The 25,257-nt window shown below is 46.7% G+C and overlaps 6 protein-coding genes across 6 annotated transcripts in view; 2 read left to right on the top strand and 4 right to left on the bottom strand.

Moving 5' to 3' along the window:
- Window positions 1-224: 224 nt before the first annotated feature.
- tor2a (torsin family 2, member A) lies at window positions 225-3,407 on the top strand. Its single transcript, XM_061279247.1, has 5 exons — window positions 225-464; window positions 814-1,079; window positions 1,237-1,412; window positions 1,583-1,710; window positions 1,857-3,407. The coding sequence occupies exons 1-5, from the start codon at window positions 344-346 to the stop codon at window positions 2,099-2,101; spliced, it is 936 nt and encodes a 311-aa protein (XP_061135231.1). The 5' UTR covers window positions 225-343; the 3' UTR covers window positions 2,102-3,407.
- A 1,427-nt stretch (window positions 3,408-4,834) lies between these two features.
- On the bottom strand, window positions 4,835-10,202 carry ptrh1 (peptidyl-tRNA hydrolase 1 homolog). Its single transcript, XM_061279258.1, has 5 exons — window positions 9,694-10,202; window positions 7,056-7,269; window positions 6,888-6,987; window positions 5,364-5,409; window positions 4,835-5,289 (listed from the first exon to the last, which is right to left on the bottom strand). Exons 1-5 carry the CDS (start codon window positions 9,877-9,879, stop codon window positions 4,993-4,995), a joined length of 843 nt encoding a protein of 280 aa, XP_061135242.1. The 5' UTR covers window positions 9,880-10,202; the 3' UTR covers window positions 4,835-4,992.
- A 301-nt stretch (window positions 10,203-10,503) lies between these two features.
- The window catches only part of mymk (myomaker, myoblast fusion factor), a 44,895-nt gene continuing 30,141 nt past the window's right edge, over window positions 10,504-25,257 (top strand). Inside the window, exon 1 of the mRNA XM_061279253.1 lies at window positions 10,504-10,900. The gene's annotated coding sequence lies outside the window, so the exon portion shown is untranslated. The remainder of the gene's footprint in view (window positions 10,901-25,257) is intronic.
- Window positions 11,600-17,813, bottom strand: LOC133154043 (uncharacterized). The gene is made up of 2 exons (XM_061278429.1): window positions 17,080-17,813; window positions 11,600-16,890 (listed from the first exon to the last, which is right to left on the bottom strand). Exon 2 carries the CDS (start codon window positions 16,510-16,512, stop codon window positions 13,681-13,683), a length of 2,832 nt encoding a protein of 943 aa, XP_061134413.1. The 5' UTR covers window positions 16,513-16,890; window positions 17,080-17,813; the 3' UTR covers window positions 11,600-13,680.
- On the bottom strand, window positions 19,499-21,582 carry LOC133154503 (natterin-3-like). Its single transcript, XM_061279281.1, has 4 exons — window positions 21,548-21,582; window positions 21,107-21,179; window positions 20,567-21,000; window positions 19,499-20,213 (listed from the first exon to the last, which is right to left on the bottom strand). Exons 2-4 carry the CDS (start codon window positions 21,177-21,179, stop codon window positions 19,572-19,574), a joined length of 1,149 nt encoding a protein of 382 aa, XP_061135265.1. The 5' UTR covers window positions 21,548-21,582; the 3' UTR covers window positions 19,499-19,571.
- On the bottom strand, window positions 22,673-25,255 carry LOC133154456 (natterin-3-like). Its single transcript, XM_061279211.1, has 4 exons — window positions 24,593-25,255; window positions 24,102-24,192; window positions 23,386-24,041; window positions 22,673-23,162 (listed from the first exon to the last, which is right to left on the bottom strand). The coding sequence occupies exons 2-4, from the start codon at window positions 24,190-24,192 to the stop codon at window positions 22,734-22,736; spliced, it is 1,176 nt and encodes a 391-aa protein (XP_061135195.1). The 5' UTR covers window positions 24,593-25,255; the 3' UTR covers window positions 22,673-22,733.

The raw sequence follows: 25,257 nt of genomic DNA, 5'->3' as shown, positions 1-25,257 counted from the left end.
TGAACTTTGAAAATGCGTGTATGTCGTGTGACTTTTTTTAAAATATATATATTTTTTTTAAATACAGAACGTGGACGTCACGGTGACGTCACAATTTAAATTTATAAGGCGATGGTAGTTACTCTGATCCACACTCCGTCGCAGTAGATGGCGGTAATGCATCTTAAAGCTGGTGCCATCGGCCGTAAAACAAAACAGAAGAGGAAGAAGACGTCACAATCTTAACACAGCTCACGTGACGTGACGTCAAACAGGAAGTCAAACAGCTGTCCGCGCTGTCTGACAGGCTTCTGTCAGTGGCTGGGAACACAAATGGCTAAAGCTAGCCCCAAAAAAACAGAACATGTTAACTCTGTTAGCCTTGTTGCTTTTGTGTATTTGCACGCCGGGTCGCTGCATTTTCCAGGAATTATACTGCACCATCGCCGACAGTTGCAACTGCGACTTTAGACCCAACGTCAGAGGTATGGAAGCGCTTCCGGGGTTAGTTTAGCTGACTAGCTTGACGAGTGAATTTAGTTGTCACTGTGTGTACTAACATAGATGTAAAATGGCAAAACTCACACAAATCACGCACTTTTACAAGAGTACATGAAGGGGCAGATGAAATAAATCACGGTTAAAATGTTTGAGTGTAAAACGGTTAAATAACGTGAAATGAACAGTAAGTGGGAAAGAAGGTTAGAAAAATACAAATTAAAGTAGAAACTTTTTTTTTTTTTTTTACATGTCTTCTATTTGTGTTCTGAAATTCTGAAACGGCCGCTGAATGTAAAAAGGATGTGATGAAATAAACATTTTTGTGTGAAACAGAGTTGGAGTGGGACTTGTACAAGAATGTCTACGGGCAGCACCTGGCCCAGGAGATCCTCTCCGAGGAGGTGGCACGTTTCCTGGCCGAGCAGGCGCCCGAGAGACCGCTGGTGCTGTCCCTGCACGGCTCGTCGGGCACGGGCAAGACGATGGCGGCCGGCATGCTGGCGCGCCACCTGTACGGCTCGGCTATGAGCAGCCCCTTCATCCACCAGTTCATCACCACGCTGCACTTCCCCGCCGGCAGACACGTGGATGCCCAGCAGGTAGGTAGTAAACTTCACGTTTTTGCCTTCCAGTGAGTCGTGAGTACGGCTGAGAATTTGATGATGGCAAAAATGATGTTCTTAAAATAATTCAAAAGAAAGCTTTAAAATCACTCACACACAGCCTCAAGTCAAAGTGTGGGCTGTCGCTGTCTAGGAGCAGCTGAAGTCGTGGGTGCAAGGCAACGTCACCGCGTGTGGCCGCTCCGTCTTCATCTTCGATGAGATGGACAAAATGGCGCCCGGGCTGCTGGACGTTCTGGAGCCGTTCCTGGGCGCCTCCCACGTGGTCTTTGGTACCAACTACCGCAAGGCCATCTACGTCCTCATCAGGTGGCCGCTCCACGCATGCCATCGTCATGTCTACTGTAGCTAGAAATCCCACATTGTTGTTGTTTAAAAGAAAAATAGACGATGTTAAATCAATGACAAACATGAGCTACCGTTAATGTGACTTTTATGCTGCTTGTCATCAGTGTTTAATTTGCGTGTTGTGTGTTCAGTACGGCGGGCGAGGAGGTGATCAACAAGGCGGCTCTGGAGCAACGCGAGGCTGGGCGGGACCGAGAAGAGATGACAGCGGCCGAGTTGCAAGACGCCATCGCTCAAGCCGTCTACAACAACCCAACCAGTGAGAGACGCCATTTTCTCTGTTTAAGTCAAGTTAAAGGTCTTTAAGGATCAATAATTCTCTTGTCAGTATTCCTCCAAAGGATCACACAGAAGCCGATGACGAAGTCAATGGACCAATGTACCTGAAATTTCTTGCCGCCCTAGGTGGCCTGTACAAGTCGTCCATCATCCGTCAAAAGCTGGTGACCGCTTTTGTGCCCTTCCTGCCGTTGTGCCGCCTCCACGTGGAACGATGTGCGAGGGCGCAGCTGTGCCAGCGCGGCGCCTGCGAGCGCCAAGACGTGGCGAGGGCCGTGGCGGCCGACATGACGTACAAGCCGTCGCCGGGACACTACTTTTCCACCAGCGGCTGCAAAACTGTACCCGCCAAGATCGACCTGCTCTTGTGATCGCCAAGTAGGTACTGCACTGGTTTCAAACCTCAACTACTAAAAAGGAAAAGACGACATTTTTATTGCTAGTTGTGAGAAAATGTCAGGACACAGGAAGTCCAAGATGTTTCCACATGGACACAAGGACCTTTTTAAAAAGACAATGTACAATTTTGACAGTTGTACTGCATTCCTCATCTAATGGCCACCCTATATGGAGACGAGAGGATGGAAATATTAGGAACAGCTCAAAAGAAAAGTAAATACTATAAAACACTCATACCCGCTTATTTATATTCATTTCACTTGAAAAACAGGGGTAGGGGTGTCTTTTATTCAGGCGGGGCTGAGCAGGTTGACGCTCTTAAAATGCTTAAAAACATTTTAATATCGGCCGTAAGATGGCGCTGTTTGAACGAGACAACATTCAACTAAGAAATGTGTACAAAGTCAGGGGAGATGCACGTGTGTGTGTGTTGGGGGGTTGTTTTAGTTGTGCAGGTCTTCTTCTTCTTCCAGGTTGTCTTTTCCCACTTGTGTCGTAGATGTGTACATGTAGTGTTGTCATGTAGCTGTGGATTGTGGTTTTGTGTGCTCCACCCCCATTTCATTCTTGTGGCTTAGCTTCTTTCATGTGCAAATTTGCCACCGATGCTTGTCATGGTGGGGGTCACAAGGGAGGTCTGAAAGGACTACTGGATAAGAAAAGAAACTGCCAAGCCTTTGTGTGTTGACACTTTTGGAAAATACACCCCCCCCCCCCCAAGACAATTACACTGGGCAACATGAAATTGGGTAGACATGTCTATCATGAGTTTAGCCCTCGAAAAAGTTTGAAAACGTGCTTGAAAAGACAACAGGGAGTCTGCCATCTTAGGTTGCCGCCGCCATTTTAAACTCCATTCTTTAAAGGCAGACTGTGCAACTACAGATTATTGAAAATTTCACCCCCAAAATAAGTTTTACTTGTCAACCAACCATACATCTTTGTAGCTATGTCTCTTATCAGGTAGACCCGCAAAGAAAGGAGCCAGCCATACCCTAAAAGACACAGAAAGTTTGAAGCAAGAATGCAAGTTTGGTCATTTGCACAGGCAAAGTCACCCATTTTGGTTGGAAGTCACCATTTTATCTTACCTCTGGGAATCTGGTAGGTATGTTCATCTCAAGAAAATGGCCCAAAACACAAGTTCAGACTTTTTTGCATGGTCATCAGATGGGTGGTTAAGGACAAAGGCCTACTGGCATAACCCATATTTAATTGATGAGCTGTTCAGTTCCCACTGCACTGCGCTAATAAATATGCTAAGAATGTTAGCCCACATTATAGAGCATGCGTATGTGTGTAGAAGCACAACACTGATGCTTGTAGAAAAATAAGATGGTGGTGTTCTTTCTTGGCTGACTATTGTGTAGATGTGTTACATCTATGCTAAGACAAGATATGTATGAGATGATGCGTTCAATGACACTGGATTCTGAAAAGATAATTATCCATCCCTCAACAATTATGCTAATTTTTAAGACCAAAAAGATCAGCAGCTACAACAATTTTATTCACCAACTTTATTTTTGTTGCATAACTTTATTTTAGTCCAACGATAACAACTAACAAACTCAAAAGAAATCATGCGATTATTTTTTTATTCTCTGTAAACATGCAACAAGTGAAGTTAAATAAATGGATAGGTGCAATTAAATTGAGGCGCGTGCACACGGCCGTGCAAAGGTGCAGTGGTGTCGTGCACGAGCGGCCAGCAACAGATGTCCACGCACAATTCTCGCGTTGGCTTTGGAATCATTTCCACGAGAATTGCGTTTGGACAATCAGCCGCGAGAGCCCACAGGAAGGGAAGAACATGCAGAAAGTCCAGTCGACTTATTCCGATTAAAAAAAAAAAGAAGGACTTCCTGACCTTGTGAGCGCGATGCACCTGCTCGTCCCCGCTGTCCGCAGTTCTCAGGCTTGCTGAAGACCTTCGAGTGGTTCTACTGACGCCGACCGCAAGCTACTACAGGCCCAGCGAGACTCATGGGACTGCTCGTGAGGGTACCGCTCGGCGCGTGGTACTCACGTTTGTCGCCCACGCACGCCGCGGCCACGCGCGATAGGGCTGACAAATGGTCAGTGTGTGATGTGGTCAAGGGAGAAGTGATGAATCTTATTTTAGGGTGGTCGATCTTCAAGACAGTCCTGATGTACACGGCACAATGATTGCGTCAGCGTGACGTCACAACCCCAATTGATTATAACCACATTTTTATTCAGCGTGACGTCACGACCCCAAGTGATTATTTATAAACCCACATTTTTATTCATTTAATTTTAATATTCCACAATGATGCAAGTCAACTTTTTTTGGTGGATTAAAAAAAAAAAATTGCCAGATTTTTTTTTTTTTTGCCAAATCTTTCCTCATTCTTTTATCAAGGACATCAACTTTATATAACAATATTTTAAGGCTTTGTTTCAGTAATATGTGGAATTGGTTTTCTGAAATGCAATAGCTTTAAATGTTTATTGAAAACAATAGAATAGTATTATCAGCCCCCTTTTATATATTAAAAAAAAAAAAAAAATGAAGTACTTTCCTCTGATTTTGTGACTGTTGTGGTGCATCCTGTTCTTTCAGGCTCAACATATCGAGTGAACATGATTGTTGACCACTACGTTAGCATTAATGTTAAATGCAACAACTTATGCAACAAACAACAAAAGGTAGAGGTGAGTGAGGGTCATGACAGTTGAACTGATATGACATCATGTTTTGCATTGCTTTTATTTTGGGAGGATGCCACTTCCTCTTGGCTCGCTCAAACTTTTGACTTGTTGCTAGTGTGACTGCAAGCCAGCTTGACACCTGTGTCCAAAACGGAGAGGAAATTGTTCAAGTTCGGACTGGCAGATGTCAAGTCTCCACAGCTTTTGTTTTACTAGGTTGCTCCTTTATGTTGGCTGGACACATTTGGATCTGCTGAGGTTCCATGCTGGCCACTTTAGCTTGTCTGCCCCCTGCTGTGGAGGAGGGTGAGGAGTATGGTTTTTCATCATGGTCTCTGAGCTGAGACATTAGAATCTTGACACTCTGCACCAGAACAGAGTCCAGAACTTTCCGCTCCTCTGCACTGAAGCGGCCGAGGACGTGGCGCTCCACCGAAGTCTTTCCTGCCGGGCGCCCAATGCCCACCCTTAGCCTGGGCATCACCTGAGGGCAGGGAACAGAAAAGACGGGATGTTGTAAGATAGTTCGGAGCGGCCAGTCAGAAAATCAGTACTCACGTCTGTGCGAAGGCAGTCCATGCAGGACCGGACGCCATTGTGGCCTCTGTTGGGTGGATAGGTGGAGACAATTAGTTTTTCACACAGAGATATCATGAAATGGGTTACGTTGGTGTAGGGCAGGGGTGGGCAAACTACGGCCCGCGGGCCACATCCGGCCCACGGGACCGTTTAATGCGGCCCGCCAACCCTGAACAAATTGTATTATTAAACTTTTTTTTGTTGTTGTCATTTTGCCTGCAATGACTGCGTTTTCCCAGTAGATGGCGAAGCGCTCGCCTGCGCATTTACTACCGGAAGCCGTGTCAGAAAGCTCGGTGCACACTCACAAGTGCGTGTACGGACATGGCGCACTCTCGCTCTATTCGTATCAGTCCCGAATTTAGAGCGTGGGCTGTGACATCTGCATTCTTGTAATTCGCGCGCTGAGCTTTCAGATGCAGTTTTGCGCTAAAGCCACCCACAAACCTTCCCTGGAATCCTTCCATTAAAATGAGTGGCCCGAAAAAAAGAAGTGAGTGCCGAGTGTTTAAAAAAGAGTGGCCAATTTGGCTCGACGTACGCGACGTGACGTTCAGCCACATGAACGTCAACATCAACCCGTCACAGATCAAGGTAAACGGACCAACACCTCGGATCTCGCCTAAGAATTGCCACAACAAATTTTACTCCAGACTATGACGCACTAGCAAAAAAGGGAGACCAACAACACTGTTCCCACTGAAAATGAACGGGAGGCTCTCAAGTTTATTGTAAAAAAATGCATTTTGAATATGATTTGTACACATAGCAGGGATTGAAACTAGCGACCATTCTCATTTTCAAACAATGCAGGATGCTCAAGGACATTGATGCACCACCTATTTGCGACTAATCTTAACCTGTAAAGTTCTTAAGGCTTACTTTAAGGAAGTTTTCCCATTTCCTCACCTCTGTTACCAGGTGTTTGCGAGTTAAAACTCTGCTCTGATTTTCAGATACCCCTCACCGTGTTGCTGTTTTGATTACTTTATTTGGATGTATGCTTTCACCGATTCTTCAAGATGATATATTTGGTCAGAATGTTTGCCATTTGATGTGATCTCATAAGATAAACATCTTTCATTAATCTGACCTGCAGGCATTGAAGTGATGGAGATTGTTATTCATAATAACAGTGTCGTATTTTATGAGAATCACTGATAGCAGTTTTTTAGTGTTTTTTTTTTTTTTTTAATGCTGTTAATAAATGCATTTGTTTTCAAAAAACTTGTTTGGAATATCCATGCTTTACTACCTACCAAATTTTTTTATGCAATGACCTTTACAGGTCGCTTATATGACTTCACACAACGCCTACGTCCATCTGCTCCTGGTCCGGCCCTCCGGTCCAAATTTAGAACCCAGTTCGGCCCGCGAGTCAAAAAGTTTGCCCACCCCTGGTGTAGGGGGTTCATCTTATTTCTATTCGCTCAATAAAGGGACTTTTTGCCGTTTTAGAACCAATCAAGCTATTTCGATTGTTGTCGGCTTTTCGGGACCAACCTGGCGCTTCCCCCGTGTTTAATGGCGACCTTCCCGAGAGGTTTGTCCAGCTCATCGTGGACCAGCAGGATGTCCTCAGGTTGAACGCCATACTTGTTGGCTAAACAGAAAGGGAACATGTATCACTTGCATCGGGGTTGATCACAGCATCTTTTTTTTTTTTTTTACCGGTTTTGGCCACCGCTACGCCGTTGATGTTCATCAATACCCGGGGGCGCAGCAGCACGAGGTGATGCGCATCCGCCACCAGCACCTCACCACGCAGCTGCCTGTCGCCGCACCAACGCTCACCCAGACCCAGATGCGCGGCCAGGGCGTCCACCACCGCCATGCCCACGCTGTGCCGGGTGCCCTCCATACCCGGGTTACCCAGACCCACCACCTGAAGCGGACACAACAAAAGGACCAGACTTTTTCAGAAAAACGTTGGAATTATTCGGAGAAAATAAGTCATGTTTTGAGAAACGAGGTAATATTTAAAAAGTCCCAATACAAAGAAAAACATATTTTAGCGCATGGAATCAATTTTGAGGCAAGAAGGAAAAAAAATTGAAAATGTTTAAAAAAAGCCATTGTCTGGGGATGAATATTAATATTGAAAAGTCATTTTATGGGTCAAGTTATTTTTGTCCTTTATGGGATTGAAGTCTGGTTCGTTAGTCAGATTTTTTATCTGCGATGACTGTTTTAACTATGCCACTGTGCTCACAATCTTGGCTTTTCATCACGTTCTGTAAGGACCCAAATGACGCAACGGGTGGGGCAAGGCATCCTTCTAGAAGCATCCGGAGCGGTCGGCTCCTGGCACCCATGCCACCCCGCCAGGGCAGGCACCACTGTGTCCATTGTAAACTGTTGCTGTGTGGTTCTTTGTGTACTTGTGTGTGATCATCGAACTCTTGTCACGGTAAAATGCTATTCAGCACCCAAATTTTATATTTATTCATGTTATCCTTATTTTTTGTCCATCTAAAACTTCCACCTTTCTCAACCGATGTCCAAGTGATGTTTTGCTCATTCGGGGCATCTCTGATGTACACTTTTAAATATATATACTTTTTTTTTTCTGAGAAGAGTCATGACAACAGTCGGCATATTTTGAAAGAATAATTGTCCTTTAAACTACATATAGTATTTTGAAATTTTTGTATCAGGTCATATTACAAAAATTAAGTTATATTTTCCAGGGAAAGTATGTGCAGAAAAATCTAGTAATAAGTAAATACTGTAATTTATTATTTGCGTAGACATTCATAATATCTAAAATGCCGCAATTATTTTTTTTTTTACTTGACTCAGGACGCTTAATATCATTGAACCAGTTGCCATTACGTTGTGCTTTCTTTTTGGGTCCACATTGTAACCAAGGTCAAGTGGATTGTGTCGTTTATGCCGAATTAAAAATCAACTTCTCAATTTTCAAAACACATAATCAATTGCGTTTTGTGTCGTTTGGGTTAGAAATAAACACGGGCAAAGCCTTTGACAGAGTACCTCACATGCGTCTCCTGCTTAAACTCCAAAGGGTTGGCGTAACTGGGAAGATCTTATCCTGGATTGCTGACTTTCTGGAAGGACGTTATATGCGAGTGAAAGTCAACGACGCATACTCAGCGCCTGTGCTTATGTCTAGTGGAGTGCCACAAGGATCGGTCCTTGGACCCGAACTCTTCAAACTCTACGTCAACGATCTCCCGCAAGAACTGAACATTCAGTGTTTACTGTACGCGGATGATTTGAAACTTTGGGCTGAAGTTACTAGCGTCGAGGATGCTGACCGTTTCCAAGACGTGTTAGATAGGCTCCATTGTTGGACGGAAAAATGGCTGCTTCCAATAAACCATGCCAAATGTTCAGTGCTCTCCATGGGAACTCAGAATCCACTCAGGGCGTACCATATTGGAGGATATCTCCTTAAAAACACCACAAGTGAGAAGGACCTTGGTGTCATAGTGTCGTCAGACCTAAAGACTAGTCTTGACACCACGAAGAAGGTCACCGCTGCCACCAGGATGTTTGGATCCATCCGACGGTCGTTTGCCCGTATGACTCCTGCGATTTTCAGACCCCTGTTTGTCTCTCACGTGCGTCCCATTCTTGAGTACGGACTGCCTGCAGTATTCCCATTGACCAAGTGCGAAGCCGATATGCTGGAGCGTGTTCAACGTCGCGGTACGAAAACAGTCGCAAAACTTCACCAGCTTTCCTACGAAGATCGACTAGAACAGTTGAATCTCTTCTCTCTGGCCTACCGTCGTCACCGAGGAGATTTGGTATATACCCGGCGCATTCTCCGAGGCGAACTTGGTGAAGACCTGAGGGAGTATTTCATCTTAAATAATGATACTTCGACACGTGGTCACAGTTTGAAGCTATACAAACCGAGGAGGTTACGCATCCATGGCGACGCCACTCTCTCTACCCGTGTAGTTAATAGCTGGAACCGCCTACCCGAATCATGTATCACAGCCCAGTCAGAGGAAAGTTTCAAGCGAAGTATTGACGCTGTGTTTACAGACTGAATGGTGAAACTGCCGGCCGCGGTATCGGTACCGACCTTTTTCCGACATTTCAACCGCGGCTTGGTAGCATCCCTTCAACGTCCGGGAAGTGAAGGAGCTGACAAGGGATTCTTCCCTCTGCTTTCTACCTTTCAATGAAGTCAATGAAATGAATCGTTTAAATGAGGCTTTTCCAGCGGAGTTTCGTTCGGACTCAATAGCTACACGAGTCAGCCGTGTTATAATATTCGTGGACTTTTAGTAACATCGTACAGAAATATTTGAGGGCACATCTGTAAACTTACCATCTTTCGTCGACTATGTGTGTGAATTTGTGATTCGGAGCTCATCGCCGTCGTGACCGGCTCGTGCAGCCAGAGCCGGCTGACGATTCTCGTCAAAAAACGTCGCATGGTCAGAAAGTAGCGGCGTGGTAGGCGCAAAGAGCAACAAAGGCACGTAAATATGCCAATGACCAAGTGCTTTATCATTCGGCCGATGACAAAGTGTAATAAAAGACGGCGAATGTTTGCAAAAACATAGTTTTGCTTGAAAGTGTGACAACTTTGACTGCTAGTCTGATTAGCAACCAAGGGTTAGCATGCTATGCGTTGCTTACTAATTCTATTCAACTTTACAATAAACTATTCGAAAAACTAAGAGAAGTTAAAATGATGGTAGAAAAACATTTATGTCATTAGATTAGTAATGTCAAGAATCAAAACGTATTTAACAATACATTCACGAAAGGTCTCAATTGCGTGGAGTCTTCATCTTCTTCGTCCCCAGAAACGAGTTTACTTTCCTTCCACTTGTACACAGCGACACCTGGTGTGCTGAGCCATCTGATAATCATTTGGGTACGAGACAAGTAGTATGTGAAGACGCAAACCTTGGGCCGAACATTACTTGACAAATTTTGCTAATGGTACAATTAATTCATTGATAGAATGCTTGCTGAAGATCGTTGGTCGATTATCTGATTGATTTGATTGTATGAATTTTTTTTCTTTGGCAATTATTTTTGTATTGTTGTAATTTATCTCCATACCACTAGAGGAACTCTCGTGCATTGTCATGCATTGTACTGCGAAGCATATTTACCCGCGGGAAACTTGAACACACTAGTGGTTGACAGGAAGTCACTAGTTTTCAGCTGTCTCGAAACTATCTGTGTTTTCGGTAACATTTATACGTGGTTATTTTGGTTATCTTTATTGTTTCGTTGTAATCTTCAACAGAACTCACAGTCTCCTTATTTTTGTACTTTCAAGTATCTTAACACTCCATTTATCGAATTGCCTATGTAGTCAGTTCAATCGGTGGAAAACGGCTTCATTTGCATTCATTTTGGATTATTGTTCGCGGCAATCGTTTGGAAATTCCGGATGTGAGGAGGGCGAACGTTTGGGGTTGCTGAAGACTACAGCGGCATCAATCACAGAGGCAAGCCGAGTACCAGCATTATCACACCGGGAGAGACTCATCCATGGCGGCCAACGCTCCATTAAGGTATGGTTTCATCAGTGTATTTATTTATATTTGCTTTACTGAGACGAGTTTGTGGAACTGTGCATCTAAAAATAACTTTCATTTGTTGATACGAAGTGTCCGCGGGTGATTGTATTTCTTTCTTCTTTTTGTGTTTGTGGGCTTCATTACCAAGCCGATTGACCTTTTGTGGCAGAACGCCAACTTAAAATGACTGAACTTGGTGAAAGTGCGGATGTTTAACTTATGACTGAAAAACGTGTCGTTAAAATTAACACCAAAGGCATTGCTGGAAAAAAAAGCATGTTAGAAAAGCAAAGAAAGTCTGAATTTGGGAAACTGAAGAATATATTGTGAAATTGATGGGCGAGAAACATTTAGATAAGGTGGAAGCCAAAGGTCACGTCCTACCATTTGCTGCAACGACAGGACGACACTACGACTCTCCTTGTTCATATGCAAACCGCGCCACCATGCAGAGAAATGACATTTTCCATGGAGATCCTCTACAGTTTATCAGAGCCTTTGAACACTGTGGAAGCCAAAAGAACAAAAACGTTGCTCAAGGAGCTGTTAGGATACGGATTTTAGCTATTGATCTGACTCCAAATTGTGATCAACACTTAACACATAAATTGCAATGTCCTAATCCACACACTGGCGCACCTAACAATTTTGCGAGTTCGTTCTGTCAAAGAGAAGACCAGTAGATCAATTAGACCAAATTTACCAATTATTTATTCCTGACAAAGCGCACTAATACAGGCCTGGGTCCCGGGTCCCTCACACTAAAACTCGTGCGTTTTTGTGACCACCAAAAGACGACACATTCTTCCGGGTTGCCCAGTTTTAAAGAAACACAATATGAATATTAAAGCATGCAAAATATTGTGAGATGATTGGTGGATGGCCATCTCCTCCCCGTCCAGGTGTCGCTGAGGTCAGACGGTTTGGTTTTCCCCTCGAAGTCTGGTTTCATATAGTTGCTCGTTGTTCTCGTAGCTCACCGACCTTGAGATTATCTCGTCCGGTACTCCCTGTCTAGAACTATACACAACACTTCCGAGAAAACAAGTTCATACAGTTTGCCTGCACATTCCTCGGCCCCACCAATCCACACGAGCACTCCAATACTAGATATTAATATGATTATAAGTTTAACACAACCTTAAAATATGTTTGCAAACTCCCAAAAGCACATTTCCCTTTATTCCCTCTCATGACCTCATTTATGAGGTCATCACCCGTTACCCTAGCAAACAGCCACCAGCGTGGTGTCGATCCTTCCTTCCCCCTGCGGCTCATGTTGAGTCAACAGGACATATTGCCCCATCGGTGGCAACGGGCCAACGGTTTTCTCGATCAACCGGACAGTGAGTGATCTAATACATGGAATACAACAACAACCGCATAATATCATGATTGTAGTGAAAATAGCCACAGCAACAAGCACAGACATGATGAGCCCTTTCCAGTTTCCAAACGCTTTCATCCAATCATACCAAATATCGGTGTGTACACCTGAATGATCTTTCATCTTTTTGTTCAGTGTCCTTAGTCCTTCCAACGCCCTGGTCAGTCGGCCCCCTGGTGCCGTGTTGTTTGGGATAAAAGTACAACATGCGTCACCAAACATTCCACATACACCATGTTCCTTAGCCAATAACATGTCCAACGCAATTCTATTTTGGAACGCCATTAACGACGTTGCAGCCAATTGTTCATGAACTGCGGCGAATGATTCAGCTGTATAATTACCCAGTCGTTGGACATTGTAATGAACGTAATTAATGCGGTCTACATTTTTATTGGGGGTGATCCATAGGAAGATACTTTCGAATCCCGAAGCCACTTGATTAGCGAGTTTATACTCATCTGGTACACCCCGGGGCACTCCTATAGCGTCAATATATGTTGGATCGTCGTCGTTCAACCACGGGGGCAAAACGTCTCTTTTGGCTCGCTTCAGGAGCTCCGCCAGTGGGAACTCCAGGTCCCAATTGAGATTCTGTATTTCAATGGGGACAACCACCACAGGCATTATCAAAGACACGAGGGCACAGATACCTGATGCGTTCTTCGGCAAGCGATCATATAATTTGTCATCACCACACCACAACCAGATGTCTGCACGAGAGAGAGGAGAGGTTACATTCAGTGACAAATTGACTTTGCACCATGTGGGATCTATTGTCCCAATACTTATGCCGGTTCCGTTTAACTTTAAACATGTCATATTTTGTTGAGTCACATGGTTGTCAAAAATGGGCTTTCTTTTTTCCCATGACACGAAGCAACAACAAACTGTCCATCTTCTTTACATTGGTAAATACATGTCCCTTCTCTATCGGGTGGGGCTAAATCCAATACTCTCTTTACTTGTTGAATTTGGTTCCTCCACACCCTTCTCTGGTACTTTTCCAATTTGTCATGTAAGGTTTGGTTGGTCTCTGTCCAATTAGACAACGTGACATACGTTTGCCAATTTTTGCTGTCACATCTCTGTCTCAAACCTTCCTGTTCCTCTCGTGAGAGCTCTTCTGTTGTGTTCACCTCAGCTTCATAGACTACTTTTCCTCTGCATCGGTATTGTTTGTTGGTGGGTGAATTTTGAATTTGGGACGTTTTCTGCTGGATGGTCTCATCAATTGTCATCAATGCCCACACAAAAAGACAACTCACACATAGCACTCCTACTAAAAATAATTCTGAAAATTCCCAAAAACCTTTCCTTTTCCGTATTGTTCCTTCTGTTCCCCCCCTTTTGGCCGGGTCCGGGACACGGCCAAACAGGAATACCTTCATCCTGACGGAACAAACTCTGGGGCCGGACGGAGTTGTGAGTAGTGATACCACCGGCGTCCTTTGAAGTCGAGCTGGGCCGCGTGAGACGTCCTGGCCAAGACACGAAAGGGGCCCTTCCACCGGGGGTCCGTCCACTTTCTAGAGATGACTCGGACGTACACGTACGGCGTGAGCTGTTTCTCCGCTGACACGCCTTCCTCCGCCGCAGCCGCAGCGGATTTCTCTCCAATCTGTGCAGAAACACTGGACACCAAAGCAGACAAATAGGACCAGTATGCTGCATGAGACAAATTTGGTACCGTAACATCCTCTGGTGGGACGAGCGTCGTTGCTGGTCCCGGCATTAGACGACCCGTCATCAATTCAAATGGTGCGAATCCAGTGCGCCTGTTAACGGATTGCCGCACAGACAACAAGGCAAGCGGGAGCGGTTGGAGCCAATTCATTGTCGTTTGAGCCATAATTTTGGCTAATTTCTCCTTCAGTGTTCGATTCATACGTTCAACTCCGCCCTGACTCTGAGGATGGTAGACACAGCCGAATCGATGCTTCAACCCCAAAATTGATTCTACCTTGGCCAAGGCTTTGTTGTTAAAGTGTGTACCATTGTCAGAGCGGATCAGGGCCGGGAAACCATGCGTGGGGATGTAATGGGTGATCAAAGCCTTGATCACAGCAGTAGAATCTTCTTTCGAGCACGGATATGCCTCAGGCCAGCCTGAGTAAGCGTCAACCATCACAAGCAAAAAGCGTTTCCCATTCACTCTTGTACTCATGTCGGTAAAATCAATGATCACCTCTGCCCCCGGCCACGGGGCCGGCTGAAACAGGCCGGGCTTTGGTTTCAACGTAGGGCGTGCATTGAACGTCTGGCAAGACTCACAATCTGCAACGAATTTCCAGACCACATCCGAGAGTTTGGGATGCCACCAACTTCGAAGATGGATCATCATGGCATGGGGACCCACATGGGAAGGTGTGTGAGCCTGTGTCAGGATCTCCGACATCAGCCTTCCCTCCGGAAGAGCTGGCTGTCCTTTGGGTCCTACCCACAAGCCATCTGATCGTTTGACAGCCTTTGCTGCCAGCCAAACCGATTTTTGTTCCGGGGAGGTGGCACCCTGGGCGGCACACAGATCGGCATGCGAGAGTGACAGAGGCAAACAGGAGTCGGGGTGCTCCCCGTCCACAATTAGTGGACCGCGGGACACCATCATGTCCTCTGCCCCGCCGTACCCGGCCGTCTGCTTGGCCAATTCATCAGCCGCTCGATTCCCCCTAGCCACTAAAGTGTCAGCTTTGGAGTGACCAGGCACTTTGACAATGGCCACCTCGCTCGGGTACTTCAACGCCTCAAACAACTGCAACATCAAATCCTTGTGCGCAATCTCCGAGCCTCTGGCCGTCGTGAACCCATTCTGTAGCCACCCTACCAGATCGATCAAAGCCGCCGACACCGCATAAGCGGAGTCAGAATAGATGGTCACGGCCTCCCCCTTGCATTGTCGCAAAGCTAACACCAGAGCAAAGACTTCCGCCGCCTGGGCTGATGGGTGGGTGTTGAGCTTCATCACTTTAAGAGGCTGGAAGGAGCCATCCCTCCACTCGACCGCCGCCGCGGCCGCATGGAGGGAGCCCATCCTGTCTCTCCAACAGCAGCCATCTGTAAACGCCACCCGACCGTGCCCGAGCGGAGTGGAATAGAGGTCAGGTCGGACTTTCGTCACCGTCTGGACCTTTGATGCACACTCATGGGGTCCCACCAACAATTGATCGGCCATGTTCACACCGGAATGGACATAGTTGACATTTGGGGCAGTCAATATTTTCAACAATCGTGTTTGTCGCAGCGGAGTCAACGTGAATGCCGCCGATGCGACAAACGAGGAGACCGCATGATCAGTTAACACCCTGCCATGTGTGCGAGATACCAACATCATCTCCAGCAGCCCTGAGTCTACCATGGGTTGTTTAATTTGGTAAGCTTTCTGAGACTCTGACCAGTACAAATTAGGGATGTGTGTCTTCCGCCAGTCGGTTTGCAGCAACAAATGTTTGACCATTGAGCCCAATTCTCTGGCTTCATGACCTGGGGCAAGAGCTAGTGAAATGTGTGGTACCCCTTTTTCTGTCATTTTGAACCACTGCATTTGTTCTGGTGTTAATTCAGTAGCTGCTGCAACTCCCTCTTTACCAATCAAAATGCATGATGAAGTTAAATCCCACATGTGCCCTTCAATTTCTTCAAACAAATCCCGATAAACATCATCACTTTTTCGGTCATAATATAGCGTGCAATGCAAAGGATCAACAGGTGGGTGGTATGGCGCCAGTGAGCAGATCCAGGGCTTCCACAGTAGGTAGGTCGAGAACACACCGCCACCAGCAGGGGTCTCTGGCTCCAGCCTGGCCCAGTAGATGGTTGCAGTTTCTGCTTCTGCCGGTAGGGGCGCCATCAGCCACTGACCATGTTGTTGTAGCTGCTGTGAGCACTGGATGCTGATGCCATCTGGAAATTGAATAATCACTCCCTCTGGCCCACACAGAATTCTGGCTTGAACGGCTGACAGCAAGTCCCTTCCCATCAAATTGATCGGAGTGTCTGTGGAATGGATGTATTTGTGCCACAGTCTACACCCTGTTCGGGTGATCACAGTTTCAAGTGGTTTGGTGAAAGGCAGAGTACGTGGTTGTCCCGAGAAGCCGACTAAAGTCGTTGTTTTCTTTGACAGTGAGGATACAGGAAGGGCAGTGTTTATTGATGAATAAGTTGCTCCCGTGTCCACCAGCATCTTCACAGGTTTTCCTTCCACTGTCACATGAAGCATTGGCTCCGCCGGGCCACTGCTTTCCTGGCTCCCCGGGCAGCCCTATTCAAATTGTCCACACCAGAGATCATCATGTTGGTAGTACTGACCTCCGTGCGTTTGTGGCTGTTGCCAGGGCCGTCCACCGGGTGGAGCTGTTCCTGCCTGTTGCATCGGCGCTCCGGGTTGGTATGGCGGGCCTTCGGCTGGGTGGGTGGCTCCGCGTGGTCGATACTGTGGACATCCTCTTGCCCAGTGATCGGTTTCGCCGCAGATGAAACATGCATTTGTTGAATGGGGCTTGTATGTTGCCCTCCCCGGGTAAGCAGGTGCACTCCCTCCCCGGCCTCTGTATCCGCCCCGGAACTGGCCCCTTCCGCGCCCCACCACCTGAGGAGCCTGTGACATTTGCATTTTCCTTTTTTTTTGTGATTTAGACTGTTTAGCTTCACCATGCATTTTTGCCAACTGTAATTTCAACAACTGTTTAGATAATGCATCTGTCTCGTTTTCAACTTTAGCTTGTGACTCAGTGAACATTCTGCAGTGATGCAAAAGATGACGTTTAAATCGTTCTTCGGCACAAACCAGAATGTCAGGATCTGACATTAGCTGCTTCTTCACATCTGGCGGAAGTCCATCCAGCAGCGCCGTTCGGAAGAGCACCTCTGCCTCGTGCGTGAGAGCTGGATGTCGACCTGTGGTTTCAATCCAACTTTCCACACATGTTACATAATGTTGTGCAGGTGACATTTTCACATCATAAGGAAACATAGTGGGGGCCAGATCGGTGGGTTGTGGGAAAGTCAATTTAATGTTTTCAAACAGGGGCGCTGCTACTTGTGGCAAGGGCACCTCCCTCCCCAGCCTCGCTGTGCCTGCTGCTTCCTCAATTGCCTGCAATTGCACTAGAGAGCATGCTCCTGCCAACATCTGGCGCATGTCACCGAGTGTACAGCTCTGCCCACTCATCAGAGCTAAAAATTTGTTCAGCCACACCTTGCCTCCTCTGTGAAGTGGGGGCATCTTTTCCATCATCGCGGTCACATCACGGAGCACCATGGGCTCGTAGTGCTGACCGCCCGATGTGGTCACCAGCGGACACATCAATTCATTTTTCTGCACCTCGGCCTGTGTCATCTGTCCCTGACCACTCCGCAAATTATATTTTCTCCGTGTCTCTCTCTCTCCCTGGCTGCACTTCTTTCTACTGTCCTGATTCGCGCACTCCAACATTTTTCTCTGTTGCATCACAACATCATCTTCTTCCTCCTCACACGCCCGCAACCACACATGTACACATAAACGCACACACAGCGAGCGCGCACGGCACGCACATACACACACGCATCCGCACGGCACGCACGCCAATACACAAAGTGCTCGCGCAGAGCTCAGACGAACGACGATAGACTGACACAAACTTTTACAGAGATTACGCACATACACAGAACACACAGACAAAGGGATTCGAATCCATCTCTCATGTAGCTCACAATTTGCACTTCCAGCATACATTCCTCTCAATCTCACTCCATTCATTCCTCTCATCCCACACACACTCCCCCCAATTTGGTTGCACATTTTGGATATTTTAGCGGTCTGGTCTCTCACAGGAGGAACTGTTACCACCGGATATTTTTTGAGGAGGCCTCACTTCCCCTCGGGGATCTCTTTATTAACCCCAGCTATCTGAATACGATCGTCACCGTACCCTTGTCCGCCACGACGAAGCACTAGGTCCCTGACCTATCCGTAGTACGCGTAAGTCCCTGACTTTACCGTACACGTTACACACGTAAGTTCCAAACTTATTCACCGTATGTATATTCACTTCATGCACACCTTATTTGATCTGAACGACAGTCTCCTCTTAAATTTCCTCTTTCAATTTGCAGAATTTCGACATATAGTAACAGGTATTCTGCTTACCTTATCATTGATGAGCTCAGGGTTTAGGAGACGTCGTACCAGCTCAACGTTGTGCGCTTATTCCTTATTCAAACGGTACGCCGACCGGGAGACAGCTGTCCCAGACTAACTGTCCGATGACTTGGACACAGACCACGAGTTTGTCAATTACCCTTCTCTTGACATCACGTCAGGGTCACCAAGAAACTGTTAGGATACGGATTTTAGCTATTGATCTGACTCCAAATTGTGATCAACACTTAACACATAAATTGCAATGTCCTAATCCACACACTGGCGCACCTAACAATTTTGCGAGTTCGTTCTGTCAAAGAGAAGACCAGTAGATCAATTAGACCAAATTTACCAATTATTTATTCCTGACAAAGCGCACTAATACAGGCCTGGGTCCCGGGTCCCTCACACTAAAACTCGTGCGTTTTTGTGACCACCAAAAGACGACACATTCTTCCGGGTTGCCCAGTTTTAAAGAAACACAATATGAATATTAAAGCATGCAAAATATTGTGAGATGATTGGTGGATGGCCATCTCCTCCCCGTCCAGGTGTCGCTGAGGTCAGACGGTTTGGTTTTCCCCTCGAAGTCTGGTTTCATATAGTTGCTCGTTGTTCTCGTAGCTCACCGACCTTGAGATTATCTCGTCCGGTACTCCCTGTCTAGAACTATACACAACACTTCCGAGAAAACAAGTTCATACAGTTTGCCTGCACATTCCTCGGCCCCACCAATCCACACGAGCACTCCAATACTAGATATTAATATGATTATAAGTTTAACACAACCTTAAAATATGTTTGCAAACTCCCAAAAGCACATTTCCCTTTAGAGCGTTTTGGTAATTAAGTCAAGATCACGCCTGCATATATGGAAAAGGTCAGGGACTGGAACGATTGCGATTGAGTGGCATCGGAAGTGACCTCATGCAACCGAGAGAGGGGAAAAAAAACGGCCTTTGGAACCTGCGAATCTGGACAAAGCAAGTGTAACGCTACGAGCTGCGATTTCCTTTGTTGACGTACCACTAGAGGGAGCCCTTATAACCTTGTGGCTTAGACACAAAAACAACCACACAGCCACATTCCTTCAAGATTTTATTTCGTCATGAAAAATCCAATTTTTTATTTAAGCTTTTCTCAAGACATCAGTTTCAGTCTTTTGCGGCCAGGCACGGAACGGCATCGGCCACTGGTTGGCATCGCTCCACCACGGCGTTGATCTCGCCCACGCTGACGCCGTCATAGGTTCCCGTGATGGACGTCCAGTGCGTGTCTCCGTTGTGGTTGGTGCGACTCAGCCGTGCCTTAAAGGGGATGTCGGCTCTCATCTTGCGTCCGTCCATCCTGACGCCGCACCAGAAGTTGGGTGGCACCAGGAGCTCCACGCTGACTGAGTGGGTCACCGACTCTAACAGGCTGGTCCCCTCTGAGAAGGTGACCGTCTGCTCCTCGGTGAAGTCCACGTTGCCGGGCCCCAGGATGGGCACCTTGGCCTTCATGGTGGACACGGAGCCGTTGCGGGTCTCCCGGCCGGTGTCCCAGGTCTTCTCGCTAGCGCTGGTCTTATCCAGCGTCACCGTCTTGCGCACGGCGTGGCACTCCAGGTTGGTGACTTTGGCCAGCTGCAGGGTCTCGGGCGGGTGATGGAACAGCTTCATCTGGTCCACGGCGTAGTCCACGTGAGAGATGTGCTGGCTGTATACGTCGGGGTTGACCCGCAGGACCTGGTAGCGCTTGTACCAGTACTCGTCGCCCTCCCACGGAAGGAAGAAAGCTTCGTGCATGCTAACCACCTTTGCACAATCATGTTGGCAAAAATGTAATTTGTGGGGGTTTGAACAGAAGTTATACAGTTTCCTCAAGTTGTTGTATTTTGTAGTTATGAAAGCATATTGGCTGCTACAACAGGGACAAAAACGCCAAATAGATCATTACCTGATTCATTTAACATTTTAACATGCGAAAGTTCTTGTTATAATTGATGATGATTTCAGATTTGATAATGGAAAATTTTGCTTGCCACTTGAAATGTTTTGCGTCATAATGTGATGCAGTGTCACATTTTTCTTTTTTTATGAGGGAAACAAAATCGGCAAGATTTTTTTTCCCCGGGCGAATCTGATTTTCGCAAGCGCCCTGTGCCCACCTTGCCGAGCCCGTACTTGTTCTTGCCCACAAAGATGTCGACGTCTCGGCACGTCCTGACGGCGTGGGATGGAACCGAGCCGTACGAGTCCTCGGTCCACTCCAGGAATTCGAAGCGGTCCACGTTGACCAGCACGTCGAAGGCGGTCGACGCGTACTCCTTATCGGCGTATGGGTAGTGGCAGGCGTCGTGCGTGAAGAAGCCCGCCTTGCAGTTCACCTTGCACACGTAGTCTGTTCGCTCCGCGTAGCCGTTGAAGATGGCCACGGCCCCGTCGGGGAGGGAGCCGTTCCAAGGGACCCACCTGAGGTTGGCGTGCTCGCCGAAGTCAGCCGAGGAGGAGGAGGAGGAGGAGATCGGGTCGCGTGGGGCAGGGTCACGGGCCGCTTCCAAGGGTGGGACCACCTCCCCCAGGGCCACGTTCAACCATGCTTCTTCTCTCACATAGACACACAAAAAGACACATGAGCAACTGCACAAATTCCGAATATGGTTCTTTTTCCCCGCTTAAATTAAAAATACAAGATACACGGGACTTACGCGGATCTGACTGCAGCGTCGGGCTGCACAGCTCCAGCAGAAGCACCGACAGCACAGCAGCAAGACACCTCATCTGCAAAAATGCTCAATTTGTCAGATGAGGCAATTAAAAAACAAGAAGCAACATGTTCTAATGAAAAAAGAAAAAACCTCATAACTCAACTCAAACTCGGTTTTTCTATTTTTATTAAAGGAAAGAAGCTCTCGTAAAATTCTGACTTTAAAATAAACGTTTTTAGAGGTTCAAAGTGGAGTCCATGAATCTAATCTTATTCTAACCTCATTCCAATTAGTTTTATATTTTTTGTCTCCGTCAGCACAGTATTTATTTTTCTCTTGAGTCTCCAGAGGGCAGCAAAGTCGAGCTTGCCCAACGCAGGGCACTTTTTTTTAAAATCGCTTTTTATTTGTTTGTGGTTTTTGCAGTGGCGCTCGCTTTACCTTGTTGACGTGTCGCTCGTTGGCCGCGTTGGTCTCGACGTTTGGCGCACGCGAAAGCTGTTTTAACGCCTCCAAAGCGACCTTCAACCCCAATAAAGGAGACGCTGCCAGACCCTTCTTGCACGTTGAGGCATCAATGGCAACCTCACGCCTGTCTAAAAATCTTAACACCCTAACATTGCCTTGGAACCTTACTTTGGAACCCTCGTTTAAAATCCCAACATTCAGGACCAGCCACCCATACTAACCCTAACAATATCTGACATAATTTCCATTCCCCTCGCCATTGCTGCTTTTTCGGAATACTTTTTGGAGCGTGTCATTTGGGTTTGAAATACGTTTTAGTGGGGGGGGCGAAAGACACGAGGGCGTCCTCCAAAGATGCAATCGTAGCGTTTTGCTTAGTTTGGGCCGCAAGATTCACTTAAGCTATCACAACAGATAAGATTATTGTTTTAGCACAAGCGATAAGAAGTGACCTGACCCGTGCGTGACCTTGATAGCCGAGGTGATGATCGCGGGCTGACCTTTGTTTCAAGGTCACCAAGCACGGTCTTCACCCTGGTGCTGGCTTACGTTACACATTTGTCAGGACAAAAAAAATAATTAAAAAGACTCGTTCAAAATAATTCCAAAAGAATTAATTGAAATACGTATTTATATGAATCCCTTTAACGTTTTTCATGTATCATTTTAATGATTTGCATTGCATTCATTTTCTTCAAATCTTTTTTTTCTTTTGTTTTATTATACTTGTACTATTTATTTATATATTATTTGTATTGTATTTATGTGTATTGGTACGATTTTAATCATTTGATTACTTGTTATTTTGTATTGTATTGGTAATTTAAAGTCTTCATTCGATTCCTTTTATCAATATTATAATTATTATCATTCTTATTTCTTAGTTTTCTTCGTGAGTCCTTAATTTAAACAATAATCTTTGCTTGAAAGCCTCAATCTCGACTTTCAACCTTAACTCATCTTTGATAGCCTGAGCCAGCCTTAAAACGTTAAACCTTGTTTGGAATCCCTAACCATGATTTGAAAATCTAATCCTAATCCTAATTAGTAGATCATTTAAACCTGACTTTAGAAGGCATGCGTACTCAACGAAGCAACCATTTTTGTCATATCTTTATTGCAAACAATGAGCTGGCGTCACACGACAACACGGCGTTGGTCACGGGCATGGCTGCGCGTCCTCCACAGGCTGGCAGCGATCCACCACGGCGCGCACCTCTCCAATCTGGACGCCGTCATAGGTGCCCGACACGGATGTCCACTGGGTGTCGCCGTTGCGGTAGGTGCGGCTGAGGCGGGCCGTGTACGGGACGTCGGCCTTCACCTTGCGGCCCTCCATTCGCACCCTGCACGAGTGGTTGGGAGGCACCGTCAGCTCCACCGATACCGAGTGGGAGATGGCCTCCACCAGGGTGGTCCCGCGGGAGAACTGCAGCGTCTTCTCGCCACTCAGCTCCAGACCGCCCGAGCCGATCAATGGGATCTTGGCCGTAATGCTGCCAGTGATACCCAACATGGTGGCACGGCCGATGTTCCATGTGGTCTCCTTCTCGCTGGTCTTGGAGATGCTGACCGTCTTGCTCACCGCCTGACGGGGAAATTGACCATCAGCTTTCGAGAAGTTGACAGGAAATTTCACATGTGAAATTTCTTTCTTGCGTTTCTCAGCAAATATGAAACGTTTCATGGTGATTTGTGGAATTCAATTAAGGGGAATCAAGGGTCGTTTACAGTAAAGATGCGGTAAGACCACTTGGTCAATTGGTTTATAACCATCATTGGCCACGGAACATGTCTGAGGGATTCCCTACCTGGCACTCGTTATTGGTGACGGCAGAGATGCGCATGGTCTCGGGTGGGTACTGGAAAATGGCCACGCGGTCCAGGTCGTAGTGGACGTGGGAGATGTGCTGCGTGTACGCATCCCGGTTGACGGTCAACACTTGGTACCTCTTGTACCAGTACTCGTCGCCCTCCCACGGCAAGAAGAAGGCCTCAAACTGGGGCACCACCTTGCCGAGGCCGTACTTGTTCCTGCCCACAAAGATGCCAACGCCGAGGCATGTCCGCACCGCGTGCGGCGGCACGGATCCGTACGAGCCTTCCTTCCACTCCAGGAACTCAAAGTTGTCCCTGTTTACCAGCACGTGGAACTCGGGGGCGTAGTACTCAGCGTCCCCGTAAGGGTAGCGGCAGTAGGGCCCCAGGGCGGCGTTGTAGAAGCCCGCTTCGCACTTGTACATGCACACGTAGTCGGTACGCTCTGTGTAGCCGTTGTAGATGGCAACCGCGCCGTTGGGCAGCGAGCCGTTCCACTGCCGCCACTCCAGGTTGACGTTGTCGCCGAACAGGAAGTCGGAAGGCAGGGTCTCCCGTTGCAGCAGGTCGGCGGGGGTGGCCGGAGCCGCGGGCAGGGCCGGAGCTCGGTCCGGAACGATGCCCTCTAGCTGCGGGTTGAGAAGGGACGCTGCACGGGAAAGCAAAGGTCATGAAGAGACTCGATGGTGCGGGGATAGCGTTTGTTCACCTTTTCTGCGTTGGGCGCTCCTCTGGATTACATCTTGTACGCCAGTACTAGCCACGCCCACAAGCGCGCACAGCAACAACAGCGCCCTCATCTGGTTGTTAAACAACATAGTTAACATCTTCACACATTGTATTCAGCGCCAGATGAGCGACGATGGTAGGAGGGCAACTACACATTACCCGTGAGGTAAAACTGTGCACTACTTGAACTAGCTACCACCCATGACTTTAAATAATTATACTCGTTGACATCTTGCTCTTTACTCGTAGTAGTATTAGCAGCAAACATGTTAACTAGTGTATGAGATATTTGCATGTGAAAAGAGATGCACTTTTCTTAGCACAGAACATTTTGCCAGTAGGTGACAAAATATCACAATGCATAAATCGGCATTAATAACAAACATTAACAATACATTGATATGATTATTATCGTTACGGTGACAATGGATTAAGGATGTCACCGGCTCTCATTGCTGAAACAGGACTCACCCTGACTGCGTGCTTCGCCCTACTGACTCCTCTTCTGTCCACGCCAGATTTTTATGGGCCACACTTCAAGACACGCCTTCTTTAACACCGACTCAAATGTAACGCACGTCACTCGCAATGCAACGCAGCCTCGTGGAAACACAACCGTATTTCACAGACACGTGATATGAAATCGGCAAAAAATGCAACACGTAACGCACAAGTAACAAACCACCTGCATTGAACACGCAATGTCACTCACAACTTGATGATGTACAGGGGATCAAGTGTTACGTAACACTCCATTTGGTACACCCTCTCTAAATCATTCGTATCACCCCAAATCTTCTCGCATCTGAGTCGGAAGGATGAATAGTTGAGCAAATGTTCTGGCTGCTTTCATATCACGGACTTATCACATAATACCCAGGATAAGATGGAGGATCATTGACATGAAAAGACAACAAGATAATATTGTCATGGGGTCAAAGTGCAGCACCGGTCTGTCTCCTGAAGCGCCGACTCTTCATCCGACTTCACAATATTCCTTTTCAATTTCTTCACGTTCCTGTTTTTTTTTTTTTTTTTACATTCCCCCATTTATTTATTTGTACGTACTTATTGACCTACTCACCAATTATTTACATACATTTGGACAGAAGAGAATAGTTTTTGTGCAAATGGTC

This window comes from Syngnathus typhle, linkage group LG5, assembly GCF_033458585.1.
Source record: "Syngnathus typhle isolate RoL2023-S1 ecotype Sweden linkage group LG5, RoL_Styp_1.0, whole genome shotgun sequence".
In the NCBI taxonomy this organism is placed as follows: domain Eukaryota; kingdom Metazoa; phylum Chordata; class Actinopteri; order Syngnathiformes; family Syngnathidae; genus Syngnathus; species Syngnathus typhle.
Note: the sequence above shows the minus strand (reverse complement) of the source record. Positions and strands in the feature narration are given on the sequence as shown.

Bases quoted from the DNA above. Each gene is read 5' to 3' on its own strand.
- tor2a (XM_061279247.1), top strand. From the start codon at position 344: ATGTTAACTCTGTTAGCCTTGTTGCTTTTGTGTATTTGCACGCCGGGT. The intron at 465-813 runs GTATGGAAGCGC...TGTGTGAAACAG, and splicing joins CTTTAGACCCAACGTCAGAG to AGTTGGAGTGGGACTTGTAC. The intron at 1,413-1,582 runs GTGGCCGCTCCA...TTGTGTGTTCAG, and splicing joins GCCATCTACGTCCTCATCAG to TACGGCGGGCGAGGAGGTGA.
- ptrh1 (XM_061279258.1), bottom strand. From the start codon at position 9,879: ATGATAAAGCACTTGGTCATTGGCATATTTACGTGCCTTTGTTGCTCT. The intron at 7,270-9,693 runs GTAAGTTTACAG...TGTCCGCTTCAG, and splicing joins CACATAGTCGACGAAAGATG to GTGGTGGGTCTGGGTAACCC. The intron at 5,290-5,363 runs GTGAGTACTGAT...CCCTGCCCTCAG, and splicing joins TGGACTGCCTTCGCACAGAC to GTGATGCCCAGGCTAAGGGT.
- LOC133154043 (XM_061278429.1), bottom strand. From the start codon at position 16,512: ATGCTTCATGTGACAGTGGAAGGAAAACCTGTGAAGATGCTGGTGGAC.
- LOC133154503 (XM_061279281.1), bottom strand. From the start codon at position 21,179: ATGAGGTGTCTTGCTGCTGTGCTGTCGGTGCTTCTGCTGGAGCTGTGC. The intron at 21,001-21,106 runs GTAAGTCCCGTG...ATGTGAGAGAAG, and splicing joins GACGCTGCAGTCAGATCCGC to AAGCATGGTTGAACGTGGCC. The intron at 20,214-20,566 runs GTGGGCACAGGG...GATTGTGCAAAG, and splicing joins ACAAGTACGGGCTCGGCAAG to GTGGTTAGCATGCACGAAGC.
- LOC133154456 (XM_061279211.1), bottom strand. From the start codon at position 24,192: ATGAGGGCGCTGTTGTTGCTGTGCGCGCTTGTGGGCGTGGCTAGTACT. The intron at 24,042-24,101 runs GTGAACAAACGC...TTTCCCGTGCAG, and splicing joins GAGCGCCCAACGCAGAAAAG to CGTCCCTTCTCAACCCGCAG. The intron at 23,163-23,385 runs GTAGGGAATCCC...TTTCCCCGTCAG, and splicing joins TCACCAATAACGAGTGCCAG to GCGGTGAGCAAGACGGTCAG.